The sequence below is a fragment of the Helobdella robusta genome, assembly GCF_000326865.2.
Source record: "Helobdella robusta unplaced genomic scaffold HELROscaffold_16, whole genome shotgun sequence".
Taxonomy (NCBI): Eukaryota; Metazoa; Annelida; class Clitellata; order Rhynchobdellida; family Glossiphoniidae; genus Helobdella; species Helobdella robusta.
The window spans coordinates 2,177,604-2,205,460 of record NW_008703893.1 but is presented as its reverse complement, the minus strand read 5'-3'; the positions used below and the strand labels follow the sequence as shown (position 1 = coordinate 2,205,460).

General features: G+C 33.7%; 6 protein-coding genes across 6 annotated transcripts; 5 read left to right on the top strand and 1 right to left on the bottom strand.

Annotated features, from left to right (window-relative positions):
• Positions 1-126: 126 nt before the first annotated feature.
• Positions 127-1,112, top strand: HELRODRAFT_75292 (hypothetical protein; the record flags this gene model as incomplete). The annotated part of the gene is made up of 4 exons (XM_009015580.1): positions 127-225; positions 466-582; positions 821-886; positions 975-1,112. 4 exons carry the CDS (start codon positions 127-129, stop codon positions 1,110-1,112), a joined length of 420 nt encoding a protein of 139 aa, XP_009013828.1.
• Positions 1,113-5,507: 4,395 nt separating this feature from the next.
• On the bottom strand, positions 5,508-9,889 carry HELRODRAFT_75616 (hypothetical protein; the record flags this gene model as incomplete). Its single annotated transcript, XM_009015579.1, has 11 exons — positions 5,508-5,565; positions 5,719-5,840; positions 6,014-6,203; positions 6,459-6,563; positions 6,868-7,113; positions 7,206-7,314; positions 7,515-7,645; positions 7,943-8,025; positions 8,247-8,349; positions 8,736-9,285; positions 9,487-9,889. Coding segments are annotated over 11 exons (2,100 nt in total), but the record flags the coding sequence as incomplete, so codon positions are not given.
• A 613-nt stretch (positions 9,890-10,502) lies between these two features.
• On the top strand, positions 10,503-15,451 carry HELRODRAFT_110282 (hypothetical protein). Its single transcript, XM_009015578.1, has 13 exons — positions 10,503-10,525; positions 10,903-11,202; positions 11,398-11,580; positions 11,683-11,792; positions 11,918-12,061; positions 12,204-12,405; positions 12,707-12,901; positions 13,170-13,292; positions 13,464-13,593; positions 13,893-14,023; positions 14,270-14,436; positions 14,608-14,770; positions 15,034-15,451. Exons 2-13 carry the CDS (start codon positions 10,989-10,991, stop codon positions 15,183-15,185), a joined length of 1,914 nt encoding a protein of 637 aa, XP_009013826.1. The 5' UTR covers positions 10,503-10,525; positions 10,903-10,988; the 3' UTR covers positions 15,186-15,451.
• Positions 15,452-16,505: 1,054 nt separating this feature from the next.
• Positions 16,506-18,419, top strand: HELRODRAFT_169760 (hypothetical protein; the record flags this gene model as incomplete). The annotated part of the gene is made up of 4 exons (XM_009015577.1): positions 16,506-16,583; positions 17,242-17,292; positions 17,934-18,116; positions 18,384-18,419. The coding sequence occupies 4 exons, from the start codon at positions 16,506-16,508 to the stop codon at positions 18,417-18,419; spliced, it is 348 nt and encodes a 115-aa protein (XP_009013825.1).
• A 6,845-nt stretch (positions 18,420-25,264) lies between these two features.
• HELRODRAFT_169759 (hypothetical protein) lies at positions 25,265-25,660 on the top strand (the record flags this gene model as incomplete). Its single annotated transcript, XM_009015576.1, has 1 exon — positions 25,265-25,660. The coding sequence occupies one exon, from the start codon at positions 25,265-25,267 to the stop codon at positions 25,658-25,660; it is 396 nt and encodes a 131-aa protein (XP_009013824.1).
• A 1,153-nt stretch (positions 25,661-26,813) lies between these two features.
• Positions 26,814-27,467, top strand: HELRODRAFT_169758 (hypothetical protein; the record flags this gene model as incomplete). Its single annotated transcript, XM_009015575.1, has 1 exon — positions 26,814-27,467. The coding sequence occupies one exon, from the start codon at positions 26,814-26,816 to the stop codon at positions 27,465-27,467; it is 654 nt and encodes a 217-aa protein (XP_009013823.1).
• Between the last annotated feature and the right edge of the window lie 390 nt (positions 27,468-27,857).

Here is a 27,857-nt window from a genome sequence, read left to right as displayed (position 1 = left end):
AGCAAAAGCAATAGTAATAACGCACCAATCATACAGCACAAAAACAGACATTTGAATTTGTCATCATCGTTATCATCACCGCCAGCCTCATCATCGTCATCGCCATCATCACACTCGGCCTATAATATGAAGAGCGATCCACTAATTGGATTGGTGAAGCAGTTAGGGGGGTCCAGACGGAATGCACTTTTAAACTGGTGCCAAAATAAACTTAGCTGTTACAATGTTCGTTGATTTTTGAAATTTATTTTTCTTTGTCACGTGTTTTTGACGGTTTTAATCATTGTTTTGTAGTTTATATATTAAATACTACTACTGCTAATACTACTACAACTCTACTGCTGTACTAATTACTACTACTGCAGCTACCATTATTACAACTGTACTAATACTATTGCAATTGCTGCTACTACTGCTGCTGCTTCTACTACTACAACCAAAAAGCAATTTATTTATTCAATTAAGGGTGTTGAGGTAACGAATTTTAGCAGCAGTTGGAACGATGGTCTGGCTCTGTGCGCTCTGCTGCACTCCTATGCTCCCAGCTGCATCAACTACGTACAACTGAAGTCTGCTAATGTGGTTAGTTAGTAGACTTCCGACTGGTGTCTGTCTGTCATTCATTCGTTCGTTCGTTTATCGTTCGTACGATCGTTCGTTCGTTCATTCATTTAATCAATCGATCAATCAATAAATCAATCAATCTATCTATCTATTAGCTAACTAATTGAGAATAAATTAATAAAGGAGTTTTGAATATGGACTGATTGACTGACTAGTTATAACTTTAATTAAAAGTATCTATAAATAATTTTTCCAGAAACAAAACTTTCAATTGGCATTCGAGGCAGCAGAAAAACTCGGCTTACATCTCGGCAACGATGACGTAATTATTATTATTTATTTATTGTTTAATTATAATGTAATTATAATAATAATTATTATCATCATTATTATGACAATAATTATTCTAGGTTCTGTCAGACTTAATAGCCACAGACAGACCAGCTTGGCAAATAGTGTACGGCTTGGTTATCAACATTTACAAGCACTTCGAAGTAGAGCCCGTTAATAATAATAATAATAACAATAATAATAATAACAATAAATAACAATAATAATTATAGTGATAAATAATAATAATGTTTTAAAGAGCTGAACATAAGTTAACGTTAAAACTATTGTCATTCGTCATACACACATGTATCTTTTAATTTATGTTATTATTGTTACATTACATATATATATACACTACATATATACGTTTCCTAATACTTACATACATGCAATATGTATATATGTGCGCATTTTAGATTATTTATTCATCTTGTTCATCCGATTTTATGCTATTAACAATTTAATAACAGATTATAGTATGTGTATGTGTGTTTGTTTGTCTGTGTGTGTGTTTGTGAGTGTGTACGTCTGTGCGTATTGTTATGGTTATTAGAAACGCGTTTTTGTTGATGTATTTGTTATTTTTAAGAGTGGAGGAGTGGTAGATTTTTGCCGTAGTCTGAATTTTTTTAAAGAGTTGAAGTCGGATGTTCGTCATCCGAATCAAGAAAGTGTTAAGAATTTGAAGTTCTTTTCATAATTTTTTATCTAAGAAATATTTGTTTAAGATAGTGCCATGTGTGTGTGTGTGTATGTGTGTGTGTGCGTGTGTGTGCCTAGTGATACCCAATCGTTCTTGATACCGAAATCATATGCTAATAGTGTGAACAAAATGACATGTATCAATTTTAAAATAAGTTTTAAACTATAAAGTAATTTTACTGAATGACTGATTTCAATTGTTTTTGGAAGTACCTTTCTTACGGTAGTGGTATTTAATAGAAGTTATAAAGCAAAAGTTGGAAAATCTGTCTAGGTATGAAATCTGGAAATTTTTACCTAGAATCGGATTTGGAAAATTTCCTCTCCAACTATGGCACCCTGGTTTTCAATGTGATATATATATATATATATATATATATATATATATATATATATATATATATATATGTATATTTTATTATCTTGTTATTCGTTTTAACCGGCTGTTTTTTGTGGCTATTTTATTTTCAAAGTATTCACTGTGTTTATTGTTGATTGACATTTAGGTTAACTACATTAACACTGTATTACAATGTAAGAACATTTATCACAACAACATTACAAGTTTTTCCGTATTCAAATTACATGAGAGATTACATACAATAGGTTGTTGTTAAAATTTTTTGATTATATATATATATATATATATATATATATATATATTATTTATTTGTTTTAACTTATAAAAATCATTGAACAATATTAATATTGTATTCTATATATTATATAAATAATTTTACGATTATGCAATTGACATCAACATATCTTCACATATCACGTACAATTATACATGTATGTGCATTAATATATTTTACTTATGCCATTTCATTCCAATAAATTGAATTGTGCGCGCGCGCGTGTGTGTGCGTGTGTATTATTGCATTATTTATTCCATATATTTTATTTGTTACCTATAAAGTTTAGTCAATGAATGCAATGAATGAATAAAATGTTAAGTCCCAACATAGGCATTCTCTTTTGGACATTTATTTATGAGTTAATACTAACGCTCTACACATGTGTAAAGAGAGACAGAAAGAAAGTGAGAGAGAGAGAGAGAGAGAGAAAGTGAGAGTAAAAGAAAAAGAAAGTGAGAAGGAGAGAGAGAGAGGGAAAAAGAAAGAGAGAGAGAGAATGTTTTTCAACATCCAAATTTTTAATATCAACATATAGCTAAATGCAGTAAGTGTTACACCATCCCATTGAATCTACATAGAAGAGGTCATACAAAACTACATAAATATTCATAATTTAAAACCATTTCAGAAAACGCTTAACTAGAGAAATATATTTAAATGAATAAATCAACCAAATCAAATCGACAGATCGGCAAGTTAACCACTCAAACGGTAAAAAAATGACATGTCTTGCATTGTCATTGCGCACTGCCCGGGTTCGATTCCATTCTGAGCAAAACTCACTTTAAGATTATCATACATGCCTGTAATGTAATGTCATGCTTGCATGTACATACAGTTGTGTGCAGTGTACGTATATGTGTGTGTATATGTACATTTCGTGATGTGTGCATACATATGCATGTATGTGTGTGTGTACATTTTGTGATATGGATGTTCCAGCTTAGACAAAAACGAATTTCAAGCAGCTTTGCATAAGTCATGGCTGCATAGTAGTAGAAAACGCAATAAAAAAATGTTTTAACCAAAAAATGCTAAAAAATTTAAAAAACACAATTAGTCATCCAATTAGTACCAAAAAAGTTTGTGAACACTCGTTTAACTTAAAAAATTGGAGAGAGAGAGAAAGAGAGAGAGAGAGAGAGGGTGAGAGAGAGAGAGAAAGATTAAGAATGAGAAAAAAAGATGAAACGAAAAAAAGAGATGAGAGAGGAAGAGAGAGAGAGAAATGATGCTAATACATTACACATTCCTAAAATTGAGAATCTTTCCAAACGATCAGCAAACATTTGATTGGACGAACAAAGCGACAAATAAGTAAAAAAAAGTTGCAAACTTAACAAATATATTTGAGAACCAAATATTAAACAAACAAACAAACAAACAAACGAACAAATAATTCTTCACCAGAGTTAAACATAAAAGTAATAACAACAAAAACATAACCTATCAAAAGAAAAATATACACTCATCTCAGTTAGACTTTCATTTAAATTTTCAAAAAGACCAATATATACAATTGAGAATATAAAACTTTAACTAATTAACTAATTAATTATGGCTAATCTGAATTATTGCACATCGATATCAATTAATTAGTTAGTTAATTAACTGAAGTTAATTAGATAAAATTAAATAAATTATTAATTAGATGAACGAATGAACGAAAGAACAAATGGATGGATGGAAGAATGAGTGAATAAACGAATGAATAAATGAACGAAGATAAGAAGTCAAATCAATGGTCCTTGAACATGTAAAGTTAGATATGTATAAATGTAAACACAATCACAAGACCATGATCACATCAAATTCAAAACGGGATGACAACAACATAACTTCATTAATATCAACAATAACATCAATATTTAAAAACAGCTTTGATTTTACGAAAAGTTTTTTGATTTCGAATTAAACACACACACACATACACGCACAGACACACACACACACGCACAGACACACACGCACGCACACACACACATATATCTAGCTATCGTACATATCTGCGACCAATTGTATCCAGAACGTTTCACATTATATGGAAAAAAAAGTATGCTTATTTGTGCATTTTCGAATCTACAATAATTGTAAAATAAATAAATAATAATAAATAATAATAATAAATAATAATAATAATAATAAATAATAATAATAATAAATAATAATAACAATAATAATAATAATAACAAGATACAAATAAACATTGACTAGTGAGATTGAAATCATAGATAGAAAATCGAAAGTGAAACTTAAAATTAACAAATTTGTGGAAACTTTCCTGTACAAACAATTGAACTCACGATAAATAAGATAGATTACTGTAGTAATAAACGACCACAAATAACTAAAATTCATTTAAATAAATCAAAGTAAAGTAAATGAGCGATTGAATGAATGAGTGAGTGAACAAACAACAAACGTATGAATGAATGAAAGAATGAATGAATGAATGAACGAATGAATGAATGAATGAATGAATGAACGAACGATTGAATGAATGAATGAATGAATGAATGAATGAATGAATGAATGAATGAATGAATGAATGAATGAATGAATGAATGAATGAACGAATGAATGAGTGAGTGAGTAAATGAATGAGTGAATGAACGAAAGAATGAGTGAGTGAGTAAATGAGTGAGTGAATGAACGAATGAACGAACAAACAAATGAAGAAAGGAATAATGAAATTTATTAATTAATGGACGACTCCAGAACACTTTTAGAGGAAGCATCATTGGCGATGACGTCATCGTCGTCGTCATCGGGATCGTTGATGGTGAATGTTTTTACGAGCGACGTTGTGGAAGTCGACTGCGACATCAGCTGGTTGTCGTCGTTGTTCTCTGTGTTGTTGCTGTTGTTGTTGTTGTTGATGTTTTTTAAAATGTTAGTTTCATTGTTGTTACTGCTGCTGTTGTTGTCTGGTTGTTGTTTACCATTAACCGTTCTCTGCTTATGCGAGTAAAGAGTTGATTGAGCGTCAACATTAAAAAGTTGCTGTGATGGTTTTGACCGTTCGTTCGTCGTCGTCGTCGCTGCTGTTGTTGTAACTGTGGTAGTCGTCGACACATTAATAATGTCATTCACGTTGATGTTGTTGTTGACGTCTCCTGGCACTAAAATCTCGGCGGACATGGGCAGCGAGGAAGACAAGGCCGAGGCGGATGACGTCATCATCTCTGGTGTCGTCATGCAGGTACTGCTGGCCTTCGAAAGTGGGTTTCGGTAATAATAGTTTGGGTTTTTCTTGAAGCTATTTATAGTTCCGTTGATGAACTGCTCTAACTTATCCACGCAAGCGTCTTGATAATCGTGTATCCATCTGTTGTGTATGTGTGTGTGTGCGTGTGTGTGTGTGTGTGTGTGTGTGCTTACAAATTTCTATTTTGGATGCAAACGAACGAACGAACAAACAAAGCAAACATAACTAAACGAAACGAGCAAACAAACAGACAGACGACGAACATCCACCTACCTGATTCCATTGAAGTACGAAATGTTCTTGATATCCTCAGGGAGTGACTCGGCGGATGGAAAGACGAAGTTGTCAATGACGGGGATTATGTTGCAACCGCCGTTCATTGCAGCCACTATCTCCTAATTGTTTTTTTTTGTTACAATCTCTCTGTCTGATTTCAAATCCCCAATTCAAACACACACACTCACACATAGACACACACAGACAGACACAAACACACACACTAACAGTGACACACAGGTATATACACACACAGACACAAACACAAACACACACAGAAACACCTACATACCCTATGTATCCAATCTTTACAATCGACATCCCCGATGCATCGATCGAGAGCGTTGGGAGTTAGTACAAGGATGAAATTCCTCGACGAATGAATGCTCGTGATCAGACTGTCGTCGAACTTTCCGGCAGGTAACTTCTCAATATCCAAAAACACTGAAAACCCTCTGAGTTGCAGGTGCACTTTTAGCAAACTGAATGGTTTTGGTTAGTTGGTTGGTTGGTTGGGTGGTTGGTAGGTAGGTAGGTTGGTTTAGTTGGTTGGTTGGTTAGTTAGCTATAAGTTTATTTCAATTTATATATATATTTATGTATTATAAGTGCATTGTTAACAAATGAATGAATGAATAAACGAATAAATAAAAGAAAGAATTAATGAATAAACGAGTGGATAAATGAATCCACGAATAAAAAAAAAAAAATTAATTAATTAAAAAAAACCACCATACCTAGCAAGCTGAGATCCATTTGACCTCCTATAACTGATGAAGACATCTAGCGACTTCTCAATGAGCCTGTAGTTGCCGTTGTTGTTGCTGCAGCTGTTCAAGTTGCTGTTGCTGCTGATGTTGTTTCTGTTGGGACTGAACACTGTGCTGGAATATTCTATTGTTTGTTTGTTTGTTTATGTGTTCGTTCGTTTGTCTGTTTGCTTGTTTGTTTAATATGCTGCGTTGTTGTTTCTGTCGTTACGATGTGTTAAAATGACGTTCAATGATTAAGTTACTGATATATTGTAGAAAAATAAACGAATGAACGATTGAATAAATGAATAAATGAGTTAACGAATGAATGAGTTAAAGAATGACCGAACGAACGAAAGAAAATAAAAAATTAAAAAAAAAAACAACGAAACACAGACTCTTAGCAGCTTCGAGAATTCTCAGCCTATGAACCCCATTAGTCACTCCGCAATCCTTCAACAAATTCTCTTCAGTCAGTGACCTCAGGATTGAACTTTCGACCCCTGACCTTGACATTTGATAGACGTACTGCCTATATTCCGGGCCTAGAGATTTCAGGAAGTCATCGATGGCCGAGATCACAATTTCAGATGAGTCGTAACTTGCCGTTTGTTTCAGTTTCGTCAACCCTCTGAGGAACCTGAAACAAAAAATTGAATAAAACAGCAAAGTTAATATTGAATTAGCAACCAAAGACACCATAAACAAGAGAATAAAATGAAATTAAATAACTTTTTTCTCTCAATGGCTCTCTCTATGCCGTAGTCGTTTTTTAAGTCTTCGTCGTTCAGTTGGAGGAAGAGGTCGATATCTATCTTATCTTGCTTGAACCGTTGTATCACTGAATCCTTAACATCATTCTAATTTCAAATGGAAATGCAAACATATTACAAGAGTACAACAACATTATTACATCAATATTATATCATTAGATTGTAACATTAGTATTTGTAATTGACGAAAGAGAGAGAGAGAGAGAGAGAGAGAGAGAGAGAGAGAGAGAGAGAGAGAGAGAGAGAGAGAGAGAGAGAGAGAGAGGACAATAATAATGAAAAAAAAGTAGAAAAGTAATAGTAACCTCAGTTAGCCAGACACAAATGTCATCAGTGTTCCATAGCATGATCTGTGGTGACAGAACCATGACCGGCTGCTCGCCTATTATCTCCAAAAATCTGGGTGGGTGAATATGGTGGTAATACTACTATAACTACTACTGCTGCAGCTATTATTACCACTACTACTACTACTACTACTACTACTACTACTACTACAACTAATCTTACTGCTGCTACAACTACTACTGCTACTGCTGCTAACAGAACGACTACAGCCACAACTACCAACGTAGCTAACTACTATTACTACTATATCCACTACAACTACAACTAATACTACTACCACTACTGCTGTTGCTTTATCTATTATTGCTACCATTTCCACTACAACTAATAATAATAATAATAGCAAACTTATTTGAGAATTTGGCTGGTAGCTTTATGTTACTCTTTGACAGCTCCTTCATTGTATCAATGATGTTCAACTCTTTGAAGATCTTCAAAAAATTATACGAAATAATGACTTAAATATTAAAAATATTAAAATAATAGTATCAATATTATTAAAAATCTATAACATATATATATCATATAAAATCTATAACATATTATAAACATAATTATATGGTATCAATAGGATTAAAGGCATCACCAAGTAACAGTAATTATGAATTAATAGCACAAAAGTTAAGAGGTGATGTTGCAGATCAGTGCCCACCTCTAATCTTCCCTGCCTATTCCTGATGGCCGCCTCCATTGCAAAATGAAACGTTACCAAACTCTGTACTTCCACTCTTTTGCTTCTCAACAATGGTACTAATCTAAAAGATTGAAATTGAAAAAAAATTAATAAATGGAAAATAAAGTTTTGTGCAAGTACTGAAATTAGTGGTTGCTTGTATTAATAAAATTATCATTTTGAACTGAATTAATATGGTTTATATTAGTACTTCAATTTACGATACAATTAAACAATGGCAATGATGTAACTCTAATAAAATATTTATCCAATATATATACTGGTAAGAATTGATAGTTCACATTGTACTGATAAACATCTGGTACATGCATTGTAGTATTTTAGCATGACTGGAAACATTATTCTATAATGAAAGTGGTCGCTATACTGGCATATTTAGCCAAGTTAACCAAACAAAATATATGGGAAACAGCAAAATTATAATGAAAGAAACAGAGAAATAAACACCTGGCCAACCAGTCGACGGCATGTCCGTGCATGTGAGCCCTGTCACTGGTGCCAAATTCTACCGGGTCTCTAATTCTAACAAAGGGTTCAACCAAATGCAGAGTCCCCGACTTGGCCACCGCAACTTCCAGAGATTTATTGGCCCCCAGAGCAGCAATTGCCAAAAAAGCATAATACTTGACGCCATCATCTTCTGAAAACGCCAGTGGAAATAACCATTCAGGTGCGTTCTTTGTGATCATGGACTGCTGACAGCTGTCGTCTCCGTAGAGAGCCAGATTTGCAAGGGCAACAGCACAGGGTCTCAGTACTGACACATCAAAATATCTACAGGCGTACAAAACGGCATCCAACCCACCGCAGTTTATCAGCTTCGTGCAGGTCTCCTCGGTGTGTTTGAACAAGCACTCCAATATTCCCAACACAGCTCTGGTCACATCGGGGTCATCACGATAACGGTCTGCCACAGAGATAATAATGTCAAGGCCATTTTTATAATTAGCAACATACTTTCTGTTTGGAACTGTCATACTTTGAGCTAGTACACTGGCTGCATTTAATAAGATGTCCCTTTCTGGAACATCATCTTCATGTTCTGATTGAGCTGGATCTGACAGTGGTGACTGTGGAGTCTGTCTGTCTTTCTTCATAATTTCTTCTAATTCGCTGTCAAAACTTTTACCTCCATACCATTCATGTTTGCCTAATTTCAGTTTGCTTTTATCTGACTTTTCCTTTGTTTCCTTTTCACTGTCGTATCCAGCTTGAGCTTCTTGCTTCTCTGGCGATAAAAATGTCAGTAATAGGTCAATGCCATTACAGTTCCTCAAAACATCACACAACTTGTATGCGAGATCCCTGCCTATTGAAGGAAGTGACCATGCCCTGTCTATTGAAGCCAACATGTCTGACAGTATTTTCAACTTTTCCTTCTTTGATTTTGACGTTGCAAGTTGTTTGATGCTCTTCTCCAGGAGAGGCTCTGCCTTCTCTAAATTGGTTTTCAAGAGATCTCTTTTAGCCTTTTTGGCAATTTCTTCATTTTCGTTGAACTTGTAGTTTTTCAAAGACAAAAAATGTCGTCTATGTTTGCTGGGCAGAGTAGCTCGTTCGCCAGCTGATGGGAAGGAATGCCAGTTTGATTTTGAATGCATACCTCGACTGCTAACAGCTTTTTGGTCTTCATTTCTGAGACCATGCAGGAGTGCATCGTTGCTAACTTCATTGATGGTGCTGTTGAAAGCAGTTGTGCAAACGGAAGATGAAGAAATCTTGCTTCTGCTGCCAACTCCTCCGCCAAGCAAGGAACTCTCCAACGAAGTGCACCTCAAAACTTTGTGGGATGACGACGTTGACGACGAAGTAGAAATTCTTGTTTCGATTTGATTATTAATCGTTTGATTTTCATCCATTACAACTTTAAAGTTTCATCGGATAAATTTATATTATAATATTCCTAATTTATGTTTCAGATCTCGCTTTTAAAAATTTGTAATTAATTTTGTTATTTGCTCTTAGGGACGGCCTATATTGTTTAGTTGCTGTAGCACATTACAAGTGTTTTAGCTCAGATTTAAAGACAATCATTTATTAGTATAAATTTTTTATAATAAAAAACATTAACAGATTTTTATACATATAACCTTATTTTTAAATTTAACAAATTTTAGCATTACTTCAAGAAAAAGCTATTTTAACTTGAAACCTTTAAAAATTTGACCACTTCCAATGCTAAACATCAAGCTAGAGTGTAATGCTCGGGGTCAGTTTATAGTTCACATAACAACCAGGTAGGTATTGACTGTATGGTTTGTTTTTCAAATTATTCAGTTCAGTCGAATGTTGGCATTCTTTCATTGTTTCTAACGTAATGATTCTACTTTTTAATTTCATGTCATTTGGTCTAATTTGTGTGTCAAGGTGTCTGTTTGATTATTTTTTATTTTAAACATTCATGCGCATGGTATCTCTTCTTTTCCAATTAATTACATTACATGTATGATCTATGGATGAATTGTTAATTTATTTTATTATTATTCTATTACCATTCTATCATCTACTCTACTAACTTTATCTGAAAAAGTTTGTCGTCACTTTTAAGAATATCATAAATAAATTATAAAATGTATAATATATTATTTTGTGTTGTAATAACCAAATTTTTTAGTTCCTGGTTAAACAAAATTGAAAAAAATTCTAACTGAATCACACCAGAGATCATAAACAGTCTGGTTCCATTTTTAAGATTTAAAGATGAGCATAATACTGGACATTGCCAATTACTTTGTGGAGCATCCCATTCTGATGGTGCTGATGTTTCTCATCTACCTAATCCTATTTGGAATTTCCGTGGTTCTCTTTGGTCAGGCACCAAAACCTAACTCCAACCCTTTTTGTTTTGATGCCACTAAAAGACCAGAGCCTCTTGTCATCAGTCAAGCCGAGAGAAATAAAGTTCTTAAGCAAGGTAGTGATTGATTGATTGCTATTTTTATACAGTATATAATTAAAATTATTATATTATTAATTATATTATTAACATTATGTAACTGATATACAATAATATTATTTTTTTTATTGTATTTGATACTTATATTGTACTCTAAATAAAGTTTTGTTTGAAAAATTTACAAATTTCACAAATTTTATTTTGATAAAACAGGTTTTTCTGAGAAAAACATCCCTGACAATATAGACGCCATAATAATTGGCAGTGGCATTGGGGCTCTTACCACGGGGGCCCTCCTCTCAAAAGTTGGAAAGAGGGTGCTGGTCCTAGAGCAGCACGATCAGGCCGGAGGCTGTTGCCACACTTTTATTGAGAAAGAATTTGAATTTGATGTTGGTCAGTTGTGGCATACAGTGCCTACGTTAATTATTATCAACAGTTAACATGTCGATATGAACAGTTTTTAAAAATTAATTATAGTTATTATAATTTGATCAGGGATACACTATGTAGGTGAGATGAAGAGTAGAACGATAGTGAAGTTCCTCTTAGATCAGGTCTCCCAGGGTCAGATAGTTTGGGACCACCTAGATTCAGATTTTGATATGGTGCTGTTCGTTTTTTTTTCAACGTTTTTTACGGTTTTCGTAAATATAAATTCAATTAAATTTTATAAATTTGAGAGAATATTAAATGGAAATTATAGATAACAAACAGTTTTCTTTCTTAAAAGGTTGTTTTGTCAAATAAAATGGACCCAGAGAAGACAAAATTCATTCCAATTAGAGGAATGGGATATGGTCCGTTTAAAAAGAAGCTTCTGGAATATTTTCCTGACGAAGAGGAGGCGCTAGATAAATACATCCAACTGTTGAAGGTTACCTTATATTATTTATATTTTTTTGAGTTAATATGTGATAATAATTAATTTTGAAAAAGTTGAGGGTATATGTGTACGACGATATCATCTAGAGGTTGAAGTTTTTCAAATTTTTGTGTCAACTTTTGTCACACCTCAGTCTAGCAGAAGCATCTCCAGAAGTTTAGTGTACTATAAAATCTTTCCAAAGTGGCTGGTGAAGATTTTAGTTTGGACCAGGCTGATGAGTCTGATATCATCGTACCATAAGTATGCCTCGAAGACAGTTGCTGATGTTCTGCATGGATTAACGAAAAATGTCGAACTGAAGACGGTGCTGAGTTATAATTTTTTTGATTACGGTTAGTTGGTGTGTGGTGTGTCGTTATGTTCGGTGTAGAGTTTGGTGTTCGCGGGGTTGTTGTGTTTTGGATGTTTGATTGACTGGTTTGGCTGGTTAAGTTAAGAAAAAGTTTAGTGTGGTTGTTTGATTGACTGGTTGGGTGGTTGACTGGCGGAAGTTGTTTGAGATTAAATAATTTTTAAATTCAATCCTTAATTCATTTAATCACTCGATCTAACGTACACACACACACACACACACACACACACACACACACACACACACACACACACACACACACACACACGTACGACACCCAGGTGTGGAGCCAACGCGTTCCAGTTTCGCGATACACAGTGCCCTGATGAACCACTTCATCAATGGCGGCTCCTATCCCAGAGGTGGCTCCAGTGAGATTGCCTTTCACATCATACCTGTCATCGAAAAATCTGGTGGAAGTGTTCTTGTCAGGGCGAAAGTTAGCGAAATTCTGGTTGAAGATGGCGCTGTCGTTGGTTAGCTCTCCATTTCATGTTTTATTTGGCTTTTATTTGGCTAGCGTTTATTCACATTGTAGTTTGGATCTATTGAAAAACAAATACGCCACACACACACACACACACACACACACACACACACACACACACACACACACGCCACACATAACATATTTTAATAGATCTAAAACAATAAAAATGAGCCAGCAGGAATATTTGTAATGAAACTTTTTCCACTTACAATTTAAAAATTTATTTTTGATATATACAAATCGTACTCTGGCAGGCGTCAGAGTAAGAAGAGCAGGTGGCGGGCATGTCGACATAGCATCGAATGTCGTAATCTCGGACGCGGGCGTCGTGAACACGTTCGCAAAGATGCTGCCAGAGACAATAGCTGAAAAAACAAGTTTGACTTTGTCTTTGCTACGAACGCGCGTTACATACACACGTACTCACACACACACACACATACACACACACACACACACACACACACGTACTCACTCACACACATATACACACATACACACACACACACGCCACACATACACACACACACATACACATACACACACAGGCATATACAAAATAATAAAGAACAGTCAAGTTGAGCCTGGAACGTTATCGTGCATGTCTTTGTTTGTCGGTCTCAATGGTACAGCTGAAGAACTCAAACTACCTAACTACAATATCTGGTGTTTTAATTGGTTGGTTGGTTGATTGACTGATTGATAGTTTATTTTTTATTCTTTTATTCGTCTTTCTTTCGTTTATTCATTCATCCATTTAATGATTTCTTCCGTCATTTATCTGTTCGTTTGATGATTGGCCGTGTGGTTGTATGAAAAAGTAGATTAATTGAGTGATCAAAAAAGCATGTTGATCGATTGATTGATTGATCAATTGATTGATTGATTGATCGATCGATTTTATTGATTGATCGATCGATCGATTGATCGATCGATCGATCGATTGATTGATTGATTGATTGATTGATGTTATTCAGCACTGACGCATGTAAAGCCATCACTGACTACGCCAAATTAACGTTGGATGAGGCACTGAACAGTGACATCCCATTCGCGTTCATCGTGTCTCCATCTGCCAAGGATAGCTCATATCAATTGAGACATCCTGGTTGGTTGGTCGAGTGATTGATCGATTGATTGATAAGTTGACTGATTGAGCAAACAAACGAATGAATGAATGAATGAATGAATGGTTACTTGATTGAATGAATGAGTCAATGAGTGATTAAATTATTAAATGTTTAATTGGTTGAGTGAATGATTCTTTCATCTAATGGATCAATGATTGGTTGAATAATTAAATGTTTAATTGAATGAATGAATGATTCATTCATTCATTCACTCATTCATCCAGGCAAATCCACCCTAACTATAATATCGACCTGTATGTGGGATTGGTTCAAGGATTGGGATAAAGAGAGAGTGAAGAAGAGAGGGAGCGAGTATGAGGATATCAAAAAACAGTTTATGGATAAAATGTGGGCCATTGTCTTGAAGTTTTACCCACATTTAGAGGATAAGGTATCCCAATCAATCCATCCATCTATCTATGCATTTGTATATCAATCAATCAATCAATCAATCAATCAATCAATCAATCAATCAATCAATCAATCAATCAATCAATCAATCGATTGATCAATCAATCAATCATTTATTCATTCATTCGTTCAATCGTTCATTCGTTGGCAGGTTGAATACATGGACCTGGGGACGTCTGTGACGAACAACTTCTACCTCGGGACGGTGGTTGGAGAGGTGTACGCACTGGACCACACCATCAGGAGGTTCAACGACCAGGAAGTTCTCATGCATCTGAGGCCTCAAACTGATATCAAGGGATTGTTTCTTACTGGTTAGTTGACCGCTTGACTGGCTTGTTTTGATTGGCCGGTTAGTTGGCTGGCTGGTTTTGATTGGTCGAATAGTTGGCTGGCTGATTTTGATTGGTTGGATGGTTGGCTAACTGGTTTTAATTTGCTGATTGATTGGCTAGTTTCGATTAGATGAATACGGTTTTGAACGTTGATTGGTCTGCTGGTTACTCGCTTATTCAAATTTATATTACAATTCATAATTTAATTTGTTACATAATTTATAATGCAATTCATAATTCAGGTCAGGACACAATATGCTGCGGTTTTGTGACGGGCTTGTACTCGGGTCTGCTCACTGCATCGGCTGTCCTCAAGAGGAATCTCTTCAGAGATATGCTGGCTCTCTTGAAGAAAGTTAACGAGAAAGATAAATTGTATACAAAATCTAAATAATAAAATTATGATCATAATATAATAAAAATGGTAATAATGTGATAATTAATAATTGTTATAATTAATTGTTAGTGGTAAATAATATATTATATATTTATATTATATATATATGTTAAATAATATATGGTAATAATGGTGGTAACAAAGTAAACATTTTCTTGTGATAAATATTAATTTGTTAATGAAAACGCCATAATAATAATAATAATAACTATTTATTTGTTTGTTATTCCTGCAAAATAAAATACAAAAATGTTTCGATTTAATGGTTGTTGTGCTAGTTGAATGTTATTGCTATTTCAAATCACTAACTTTTCACTAACTACATTACAAACGTTACTCAATTTATAAGTATTCCCATGGTAGTATTTTTGAAAGTAGTAGTTGTTAGTATCTACGACCTATTATACTAGTATTCTTAATACCATGCTAGTAGTATATCTGGACTCCCGCTTTGATCAATTTGTACATCTGATTTGTTAAACTGCCAAAATAAAATATTCATGTGATCGATAATAATGTAAAGTACTGTGGTGAATTGTATTGAGAAGTGGAGTGTACTGATGTGTTGCTTCGTACTTAAGTTCGATTGAATCAACAAGATAATTGCGATTGGCACGTACCCTTGCGATTGGCACGTACCCTCCGATGGTTTTTTCATCAAGTAGGATATTGTTAAATAACTTTGATATAATGAGTCTTGTTACTAATATAAAAATATTAATGATACTAGTAACTGTGTGGTAGTAGCAGTAGTGGTTGTGGTAACAGCAATAGAAGTAGCAGCAGAAGCCACAGCAGTCAGTAGCAATTGTGCTAGAGGTTATATAAAATGCACCTAGCTTATTCATGAATATGGTAATAAAGAAAATGAAGGGGATGACGAGGAAGAGAGGTTGTTTACAAAGCGCGATTACGTAATATAAAGTTTACATTAACAAAACGCGCCATCGTTTTTTGTTAACTATTACGTCATGATTTAATTAAAAAAAGTTCAGAGAAAAAATCAAGCAAAGCAATAACGAAGACCAAATCGTAATAGAAAATAAAAAACTTAATTGGCAGAACGTACGGGTAGAAATAATATTAAACTTTAAATAACAATCACTCGAGTTCAAACGAACTCATTGAAATTCGGCGTTTCGTTCGAAAATTCTGGTTAACTATCGGAGAGGAACGATAATTTGGCTATCTACCATCGTCGAAACAAACGAACATCCAGCCGATCGATCGAACCCATCCTAGCCGAAGCTAGCTGACCTTCATATACACATCTCTCCAAATTCTCATTAAAGAAAAGAGAAAAATCAAGAAATAAAAATGGCGGACGAATGTGGAATGAACACCCTCTACACTCAACTGGATGACGAAAGGAAATGCCTTATCAGCTTAGACAAGGTTCGTTCATTTTACAAGTAGGTAGAAATGAACCTAATATGTTGAGACAAATTTAATCAGTACGAACAAACTTAACAAGTAGAAAACGAACGAGCTTAACAAGTACAAAAAGAACGAGTTTAATTAATAATCACATGTTCGCTATTTGCATGATGAACTGAACATAAGCAGACTTTTAAACAGGAAGATAAGCGAGTATGTCTAGTTTAGGTTATGACTAAATTGATGAATTTCGTTTATTAAAAATTAATAAACGACTCAGAAAAATAATGAAATCCATTTTATAATAGAAAAGAAAGGAACTGTGCCGATAATTTTTAGCTGAAATTTGGATTTTAGCGAAATCGCAGTTCTTTCATCGTTAACATTGTTTGCACGCAATAAAATTGTCAGCGGAACATATCACAGGCATTTACATTGCCATTGCAATTTTTTAAAACCAATCACCAAGTTATCGGGTTCGAAAGCAAGCTGTTGATACGAAGTTTCTTGCCACATCAGAGTGTAACATTATAACAGAAGACCGATGCAATTAAGTGGTCTCCTGTCTTTGCATTTCATGAAATACAAGTTTAATAAACTGAAAATTTTATAAATTTACTTTTAAAAATAATTTGTTAAAATTTAAAAATAATTTTTTTCAAATTTCAACACCAAGGAACTTTGCTACCAGAAGTCGAGAGTGAGAGATTGTGAAGACATCTTAGTGGTCAGTTCCATTGCTCTTCCCACAATTTCGATTTTCCATTTCTTTGGCCTTTAATTTTTGACCAATTCCGTGTTTTAGATTATTGTGCTTAATTAGTGTCTAGCAGATGTCTTGCGAACGAATTTTTCAAAAGCGAAATGGTCTAATTAGAATCCACATTTTAGAACTTGGAGTTTAAAAAAGTTTCAAGTCAAAGTGCAAAGGCCAAATCATTGCAACAAATTAACAAACATGTGTTGAAAGCCGAGCGCATTTGTGAATAAAAATTGCATCCACAACATGCACCCACTTCAAAACTTGAATGCACGGGCAAGCATAACACCATCTAAATAAACAATCCATAAATTTTAACCTACATAAATCATGCGCAATGCAGAAATGCCTGCCATCAGTTAACGGTATCTTCAGTGTCATCCAATATAAATCACTTTATGCAATTGTTGTGAGCGCGAGGCACATTTAACCGCTACATGTTCGTGTTTATGAAACAACTTATTGCATCATCAAACTGATTAGGTGGTCAAAAACATCAACACACTAATCGGAGTTTAAATATTCACCTCTGTTAAATGTTCCTATGAAGAGTGTTAAAGACCTTTCACCTTTTAACCTTTAACCTTTCCCACTGCAACAACAAACAGCTGCTACAAAACGAGATCGAGTGCAAGAACCGACAGTTCAACGACGTGGATAACGTGAAGGTTGACCTTGTGAAGGCCACCCAGTGCCTCAGGAGCGAGAATCAGAAGCTCATGAAGCTGCTTGCCGTCCTCACTGCTGACCTCAACAATTTATTAAGGCTCGCAAGCGCTATGGCTGAGAAGGTTTTCTTTATTTTTTAGATATTTTTTTGATTTTCTGTTTGTCGTTTCTTCAAACTTTTGGTCCGTTTTCGCGGTTTTTATTTTATTTTTTTTATATATAAATCTTGTTCCTATCCTGATTAAAATAAATTAATAACATTCTTATAGTCTACCTCTGTCAGCAATTTCTCTTCCGTAGAAATTCAGATGGAAATTTTTGAAATTAAAAACAATGCAATAAACGATGGGCATATTTTCACGAATCTTTTGTAAAAATTTTTCTACCAGGCAAACGTCGGCGATAGATGCAAGACACGCTTTTAAACCGCAGCTGCCGCCGCCGCCATTAGCAACGACATCGACGACACCACCGTTGAGAATGACAACAACTACATGAAGCGAACTTTTTAAATAAAAATAAAAAAAAAATTGTCTTAAAAAACGCTCGAAAAACAACGTCTGAGAACGGAGTAGACTACTGATTGATAGTTAATCGATTGCATCCAATTTCTATTATTTAAATACAAAAAGGTTTTAACATGTTCATCGCCTGCAATGTACTCTCATATTTCCATTATTACTTTTACAACTTTTCCTACTACTGCTTGTTTGACCTGTTTTACAACTACTGCAGCTACTGACTGCTGTTACTGCTGTTGCTGCTACTACCATTTCTAAATTTGCATCGTGAAATATTTGGCTACATTTTGCACTACTCCTGCTAAAGTTACTACTGCGCTACTACTACTGCTGCTGCTTTTGCTGCAGCTACTACCACTACTACTGCTGCTACTACTTCTACAAATGCTGTTACTACTGCCAATGTTACTTATATGTAGAACTAGTAGCACTACTCTGCACTTAAAACAATTTCCCCCGATTGCTTGTCTGCAAATAAAATTTTCGTTTATTCAGTAAATAAAATAAATTCATTTATTTGGCGTTTGTACTTGCTAGAAAAATATTTTTATAAATTTTATAAATAATTATAATAATAGCGGTAGAAGTAGTAAAAATACTAGCAATAATAATAAAAAAAGACAAGCATTGATAACCGTTGATACAATCAATCCGATCATAAATACTGCAGCGGTATTAGTATTACTACCAGCAGCAGTAGTAGCAGCAGCAGTAGTAATTAACTAGTAGTCAATCGAACCAATGAATGTTAAATAACCACCAGCAAGCTGAATGCTTTAATCAAGGAAGTGTACACGTATAAATCATTTTTATCTATTTAGAGTTTTTTTACTTTTATTAATTTTTATTTATTGGTATATTTATAAAAAATTTTTATCAATTTCTTTAGAGATTGATTGAAATATCCTCTTTAACTCAACAAAAGCAGATGTGTGTTGCTATATCCATTGGTTCATTTAATTTGTAATTCTCAATAATAATAAGCCAGTTCATTGAGTGATTTCAACCAGAATACGCTAGCATAGTGGTACATATAATAGATCGTTAATATACAAAATGCAATACCAGAAATACAATACCAGAAATACAATACCAGATATAAAATACCAAAAATATAATACCAGAAATACAATACCAGATATACAATACCAGATATACAATACCAAAAATACAATACCAGAAATACAATTCCAGAAATACAATCAATAAATTATGAAATGTACAATAACCTCAAGTGCTGTACCATATCCAAAAAACTATACCCCGCAATACAATTTGATGTAATTCCATTCTGTAGTTGGCTATCAAGATATATCGTGAATATAAGCATAATACCGGTTAATGCTGGCAAGACGACACGTGTGCATTTTACAACAGCTGTTACATCAATAACGAAAATGACATTAACAACAATCACGACAACATTTCGATCGACATCAATTTGATCAATTTGATCAACAGCCAAACCGCGTCTGATAAGTCTTCCGAACAACTGGCTAACAACAACAAAAGCAAATTGATACATCCATTTAAAGATGTTGTTAATGCTGTTGGTGTTGTTTAGGAAGGATTTATTGATTATGGTTATAATTGTTGTTGTTGTTGCCGTCGTTATGTTAGTTAATGTAACTTTGTTGATGTTATAAATGCTTTTTAGGTCGTCTTCTTAGAACAGCATTGTGCCAATATTCACGAAATAAATGATAGTTTCCAATATTATTAATCGTTAGACGTTGTTTTCGTATAAGTATGAAAATAATTAAACAAATAATTTATTTTAAAATAAAATAATTACCAAGCTTTATATTGATGGCTTTAGTAATAAAAATGAAGAAAAATAAAAAACACATCCATTCAAAAACAGCTTAAATTAATTCTGTTAATATTAAAAACTAATTATCGATAATTGTTAGAACGAACTGGCACAGGCAAGCGCGCGCACACACACAAACACACACACGCACGCACACACATATAAAAACACAAAAACAAACATTAATTTAACACTGTAAAATAATATCCCCATGCAATTAGTAAAAAAATTAAAAGAAGCTAACAGAACAAATATCTCCCTCGTCTTTCTTTCTTTCGTTTTCTTTCCTGTTTTGTCCGTCCATCATTATAAATGACGTCACCGTGATCACCATTTAACTATGAAAAACTGGCATGGTACTCTGAACCGAGACACATATTTATAGTCGACACTTAATTATTCAATTAAATTTCAATTAAATAAATAAATTAATTACGTAATAGTTCGATCAAGCAAATCATCATCACCATCAATATCATCTTCTGTTTTCATGACTTTGATCATCATCATCATCGTTGTCACCATCATCATCATCATCGTTGTCACCATCATCATCATCATCGTCACCATCGTCACCATCATCATCATCATCGTCACCATCGTCACCATCATCATCATCATCGTCACCATCGTCACCATCATCATCATCATCGTCACCATCGTCACCATCATCATCATCATCGTCACCATCGTCACCATCATCATCATCATCGTCACCATCGTCACCATCATCGTCACCCTCGACATTTTTTTACTTGCACCAAAAGCGGATGTAACTAACAGCTAAACTGAAGATTTATGGCTAATTATCTATGTTTTACTACACACACAAGCAAGCACATACACACGTGCACACACACACGTGCACACACACACATACATATATATACATATACACACGCATATACACATACATGCAAACATGCACGCATACACAAAATACAAGCAAGGATTGTGCAAGGCAAACAAATAAAAATCGATGAATATGACAACGGCACTCAGCGGGCCAAACAACTATTTTAAAAAAGATACACGTGTTCAGATAAAAAAAAACATACACATATACAATGCACGCATACATAGACACGTACACACACATACATACAGTGTCACTCATCATGTTTTGGTTTTAACATACATACATACATACATACATACATACATACATACATACATACATACATACATACATACATACATACATACATACATACATACATACATACATACATACATACATACATACATACATACATACATACATACATACATACATACATACATACATACATACATACATACATACATACATACATACATACATACATACATACATACATACATACATACATACATACATACATACATACATACATACATACATACATACATACATACATACATACATACATACATACATACATACATACATACATACATACATACATACATACATACATACATACATACATACATACATACATACACACGAATGCCGAATGCCTACATGTGCAATTAACGACAAATCAAAGTGTTAATCCATTTGTTACTTGATGTTTGACGGTTCAGTGTCACCCATCATGTTTTGGTTTTAACATACATACACACGTACACACACATCCATATAGACACATATGCACAGGTACATATACCTGTACGCAAACAACTGTTAAGACATACTCACTCATGCATATATACACACACACTTATTTATAAATACTTATAAATACGTGCACACACACATACATACATACATACACTCATATACGTATAAAATACAAATGAAACAAAATATGTGCCCACCCACACACACACACAAACTAACATGCAAAAAATCAATTGTACATACAAATAGTTGTATGTACATAAGGACATATGTTTGGCGAGATTTTGTATGTTTGCCAACACACACAGACATATCATACAATGTCACACACACATACACACGCACACACAAATAAACACACACGCACACACAAATAAACACACACACACGCACAAATAAACACACACACACACCTATGTGTGTAAGTCGATGTTTTTTTTCCTATTATTCACTATTTCGCTTTTACGCCCGGTCTTAACGATTCAATCGTTTCTTGTCTATAAGAAAATAACTCGCGGGATGAAAATGATGTTGAAGGTGATGTCTTTGTTGATGCTGATGATGATTATGATGATTATTATTATTATTATTATTATTATTATTATGGTGACGATGATGATGATTATGATATTATCATACAACGAAAAAATACAATGCGTAATACATAAATACACAAATCCAAATACAAATATATACAAAGAATAAACAAAACAAAATTCGCCCTACGGTCCGCAAGGTCAGACGAGATAGCATTAATCACTAACTTTATCTGAAAGGACATATGTGGTGATGATTATGATGATGATGATGAAGAAACGATGATGATGACGAAACTATGGTGATGATGATGATGACGAAACTATGGTGATGATAATGATGAAACTATGGTGATAATGATGATGATGACGAAACTATGGTGATGATGATGATGATGATTATGATGAAACTATGATAATGATGATGATGAAACCATGATGATGATGATGGTGATAATGACGACGATGATGGTGACGACGACGATGACGTTAAACTAGATGTAATGTAACAGTAATGATTAAGATTTAATGGCTGGTGACTTGCAATACAGATATACAAATAGGCATGGAATCATTGATATAGTTGAAAAGGAGACTAAACTGATGTATCATCAGATAACAAGATAACAAGACGATAACAATGTTTATCGTAACGACAAAAAAGGTTAAAGTCATTTCCTCATACCGCGATTGTTTCAAAAGCATCAGAGAAACACACACACACGTACACACACACGTACACACGCACGCACGTACACACGCACGCACGTACACACACACGCACGTACACACACAAGTACAATGAAGAAGAAGACGATGACGGTGATGACGATCAAGCTGATAGTGTGCCCAACTGCTGAGAGCAATCATCGTAATCATCACTATTTCCTCGTCATCATCGCCATCATCATCATCATCACAAATTTTATTGATCGTATCATCATCATCAACAACAACATCATCATCAACAACATCATCATCATCAACAACAACATCATCATCATCAACAACAACATCATCATCATCATCAACAACATCATCATCAAGAGAACGTACTATACACTAGATAACCTTTATTGTATAAACAACAGACAGCACAGAAAATATGCACTTTCATCACCGTCACCATCATCATCATAATCATCATCACCACCATCATCACCATCATCACAATCACCCCATCATCATAATCCTCACCACCACCATCATTATCATCACCACCACCATCATCATAACCATCATCAATAATCTCAGTAACATCGTAAACAACGTTATATCAATGCATAACGCATTATCATCACTACCTAATATCAAAGCATCATCATCATCAAAACACAACCACCATAACAAGGATCACCATCCCATCATCATCATCATCATCCCATCATCCCATCATCATCATCACCATCCCATTACCATCATCATCATCGCCATCCTATCATCATCACCATCAAATCATCATCATCACCATCTTATTACCACCACCACCATCATCGTCGTCATCATCACGTCTCCTCATCTTTCCACAATCATTCCATTGTTATGTCATCCCGAGTTATAATAACCACATTTGCATGAGGATGGAGTAAGACATTAATAATAATCAAAAAAAACCGCATTTCAAAAATAACAATAATAACAATAATTATAATAAAAACAATAATAATAATAATAAATCATCAACAAAACCATTGTTACACGGACATTCCATCCATCAGCGTCGTCGTCTTCATCACCGGCTCGATGAAATACACGTTACGTAAGGCCATGGACGTCTCGATATATCTGGACTGCAAGGCGAACGTTTCACGGTTTTCAACTCTGACCATATTAGGCTATTGCATTTATAATATATTACATAAATATTAGATATATATTATATAGTTTATAGGTTGATATTAAACTACTGGAATTCATAGATGCAAGCAGCATGTTAAATTTCTTTGTTAATCTTTTTTTACTTCCTTTAATTTTCCTTATTCGTTCCGATCGTGCATGCCAATATATTCTTTTTGATTGTTGCTATTTTCCAATGTTTTAATTTTATTTTGGTGATAAAATCGTGTAAAATAGGTATTATAACAAAGTTAAATCATTTTTTAATTATTTTAAAAATTTCCGTAACATCTTAAATTTGGAGCAATATAATTTTTACTTTTGCTAAAAGTGCAATTTCGATTATTATTACTTCACAGTCGGTTAGTTAGTTAGGAGTTATTTAAAGAACATTTATTTTAGATTTAATTTTTATATATATTGGTTTATTTTCTTAAATTAAATTTACACAAAACTATTTCTGGATTAAAAAGTTGAAGATGAATGAATTTATTAAACAACAATTTATTTATTGATCTGTACCCACACTTCTAATATTGGTTATTATTTGATTTATGTTTTTTTGCATAAATAAATAACATTTTAATTTTTAAGGTATTAAGAATAAGATAAGTAAAGTAAATTTTGCTTAAAACTTTTGATTACTAAAATTAATATGTATATTTAAGGAATATTTTATTAGTCTATTTCTCCTTTGATGTCCATTTTATTATCACAAAAAAAATGAGGTTGAGCATTTTTTTTATGAATGAATGAAAATGATGCTCTACCTGTAAACCTGTTTAAGTTTAAATGCAGTAGTGGACTTGCCGCTATCTTTTTTCTTTTGGATTTCTAGTTTTAACATCATAACCAGGGCGACTTGAGAATATAATATATTAAATTTTACATTTATTCAAGATTTATATTAAATATGATTTTAAACTAACATTACAATTACAGTAAACTACTACCTAAAATGGTGAACAAGTGTGCTGCCTATGGTTGCAAAAGTGGATACAAATCAAATGCTGCGATAGATGCTGAAAACAAAGTGTCTTTTCATTCCTACCCAGTCAATGATCCTGAACTTTGTGCAAAGTGGAATAAGGCAAATCCACGAAGGGATTTTATTCCAAGCAGACATTCAAAGATGTGCTCTTTGCATTTTCGACCTTCGGATTTTGTTGATAAATATTCTGATACAAATTCAACAAGATATAAAAACAAAACAAGCAATAGTGAGTCCAGAATCAAGCAAGAATTAAAGCCTGGAACAATTCCAACAATATTTAATGCACCATCATATGCATCAACAATCGAGCATCTACCTACCTACAACAAATTCATCTGCTGCGTGTGGTCGAGAAGGTGAAATAAAAAGAATGAATGAACTTGAAAATGAATTCAACAAAAGTGATCAGATAATAAATTTGAGTTTAGAAGAAATTCTAGATCGTTTAAAAAAGGAAACATCTGCTCCAAGTGGATACCAATATCAAATCTTCGAAAACAGTTTGGTATTGTATGAAATAGATTTTGACAACTGTTGCCCTCATATCAAATCATCTATCACCATAGATGAACAAAAAAATATATCCCTGTTTAACAAAGGTCGAGAAGTTTCAAAATCATTTGTTGAAGGCATCATCAACAAAAAAGTTGAATGTTTTAAAGAAGCAATATGTCACCATCATTGGAATTTCGCTAGATAATGCTGCTGTAAACAGGAAGTTTTTCTCAAGTCATTTATGCTCTGGAGAACTAAAAGCCCATATCTCAAATCCTATTGACAACCAGCCATTATTTCTGTTTTTTGATTCAGTTCACAATTTGAAAAATATTTACAACAACTTTTTAAACAGAAAAACTTTTGATTTGCCATCTTTCAATAGAAACTTTATTAAACTATCTGAAGGTACTGCACGGTTTTCAGATATAGAAGATTTGTACAAACATGAGTTAAATATGCTAGTGAAGAAAGCTCACAAGTTGAATGCTACAATATTTAATCCAACAAATATTGAGAGGGTTTCTGTCAAGTTGGCTGCTTCAATATTTTGTCAATCAACATGTGATGCTTTTGACTATTATATAAATCATGAAGGCAGATATGAATGGAAGACGACAGGTGAATTTGTTAAGTTGGTCAAGAAACTTTGGGATATAATGAATGTTAAAACGTCATCCAAAGGCAAGGCGAAAATCAACAGTGATATGGATCCTGTGAAGTCTTCCAATGATTGGAAAATTCACTTCCTGTTAGAATTTAAAGATTTTTTGTCAGAATGGGAAATGATGAAAGCAAATAAATTAAGCAGAGAAACATTCATTGCTATGAAACAAACTTGTTCTGCTTATGCTGAATGCAGCAAGTATTTGTTAGATAGCATCGGTTTTAATTATGTCCAGCTTGGATATCTACAGTCGGATCCAATTGAAACTAGGTTTGGGTGGTTGCGGCAGATGTCAGGAGGAAACTATTTTGTTTCTGTAAGACAAATTATTGAAAATGATAAAAGATCAAAATGGTGTCATTGTTACACCACTCAAAGTTGTCAATCAAAGAAATTGATGATTTCATTGATGATGTGGGCATCGTTGAAGATACTAGTATATTTGAAGCAGCTAATGAAATCGTCCAACAACTTCAATCCACAGCCTCATTTGCCTTCAGCGATCCAGCAGATGGTGAAGCATGCACAATATATTACATGTCAGGAGCAGTCGCTCACAGTGTGCTTCATACTACACGATGTGATGACTGCAAGGAAATATTAGTTGATGATGAATCCATCTGTGTAGATGTCCACCATTTAAAAGAGCAAGTATTTTTCAATGATGTAAACAGGGGAGCGCTAATAAAACCATCGGAATACCTATTCATGACATGCATAGACTGTTGGAAGATATTTGCAGGAATGAAACAGTCTGAGGCCATCATGAAAAATGTTCTCACTTCATCCAACCAGAAGAGTCTTTTTTGCAAAATTGTTGATATGCTTGTCATTGAGGATGCTATTATCATTGATAATAATTACTGTGTTAAAAGTCATGATGTAAAACGTATGATTGCTGAACGGTTTTTTAATTGCTTGACAAAAAACTTTGTTAAAAGTGTAAATGAAAATATTAACGGTTCATCTCTTAGTAAGAAAAGAAAGTTAACTAAATTAAATTGAAATTTGTTTTTAACAGTTTTCTATTTGTTCATTTGTTTCCTAGTTTTATATAAACATGAATTATGTTATATGTACATTTCAATGATATCTTTTAAATAAATGAATAAATTTATATGTATATGTATATATTTTTAATTGTATTTGATGCATAAATAAACAACTATTAAACAAACACGATTTTCGTCTTGTTATTACATTGCAAACACCTCAATCAATGGCCTAATAAGGTCAACGCGCAAATATCACCTTGGTTTCCAGTAGTACTATCGAGAATTCCATGCGTAAGGCCCTCTGAAGCCATTCATATTTATCCATTATTTGTGTGTGTATTTGTAATTGTGTGTGTGTCTGTATGTGTGTGTGTGTGAATTTGTGTGTGTGTTTGTCTGA

Excerpts from the sequence above, each read along its gene's own strand:
- HELRODRAFT_110282 (XM_009015578.1), top strand. The coding sequence starts at position 10,989 with ATGAGCATAATACTGGACATTGCCAATTACTTTGTGGAGCATCCCATT. Across the intron at positions 11,581-11,682 it reads AGAATTTGAATTTGATGTTG|GGATACACTATGTAGGTGAG; the intron begins GTCAGTTGTGGC and ends TAATTTGATCAG. Across the intron at positions 14,771-15,033 it reads CAAGGGATTGTTTCTTACTG|GTCAGGACACAATATGCTGC; the intron begins GTTAGTTGACCG and ends TTCATAATTCAG.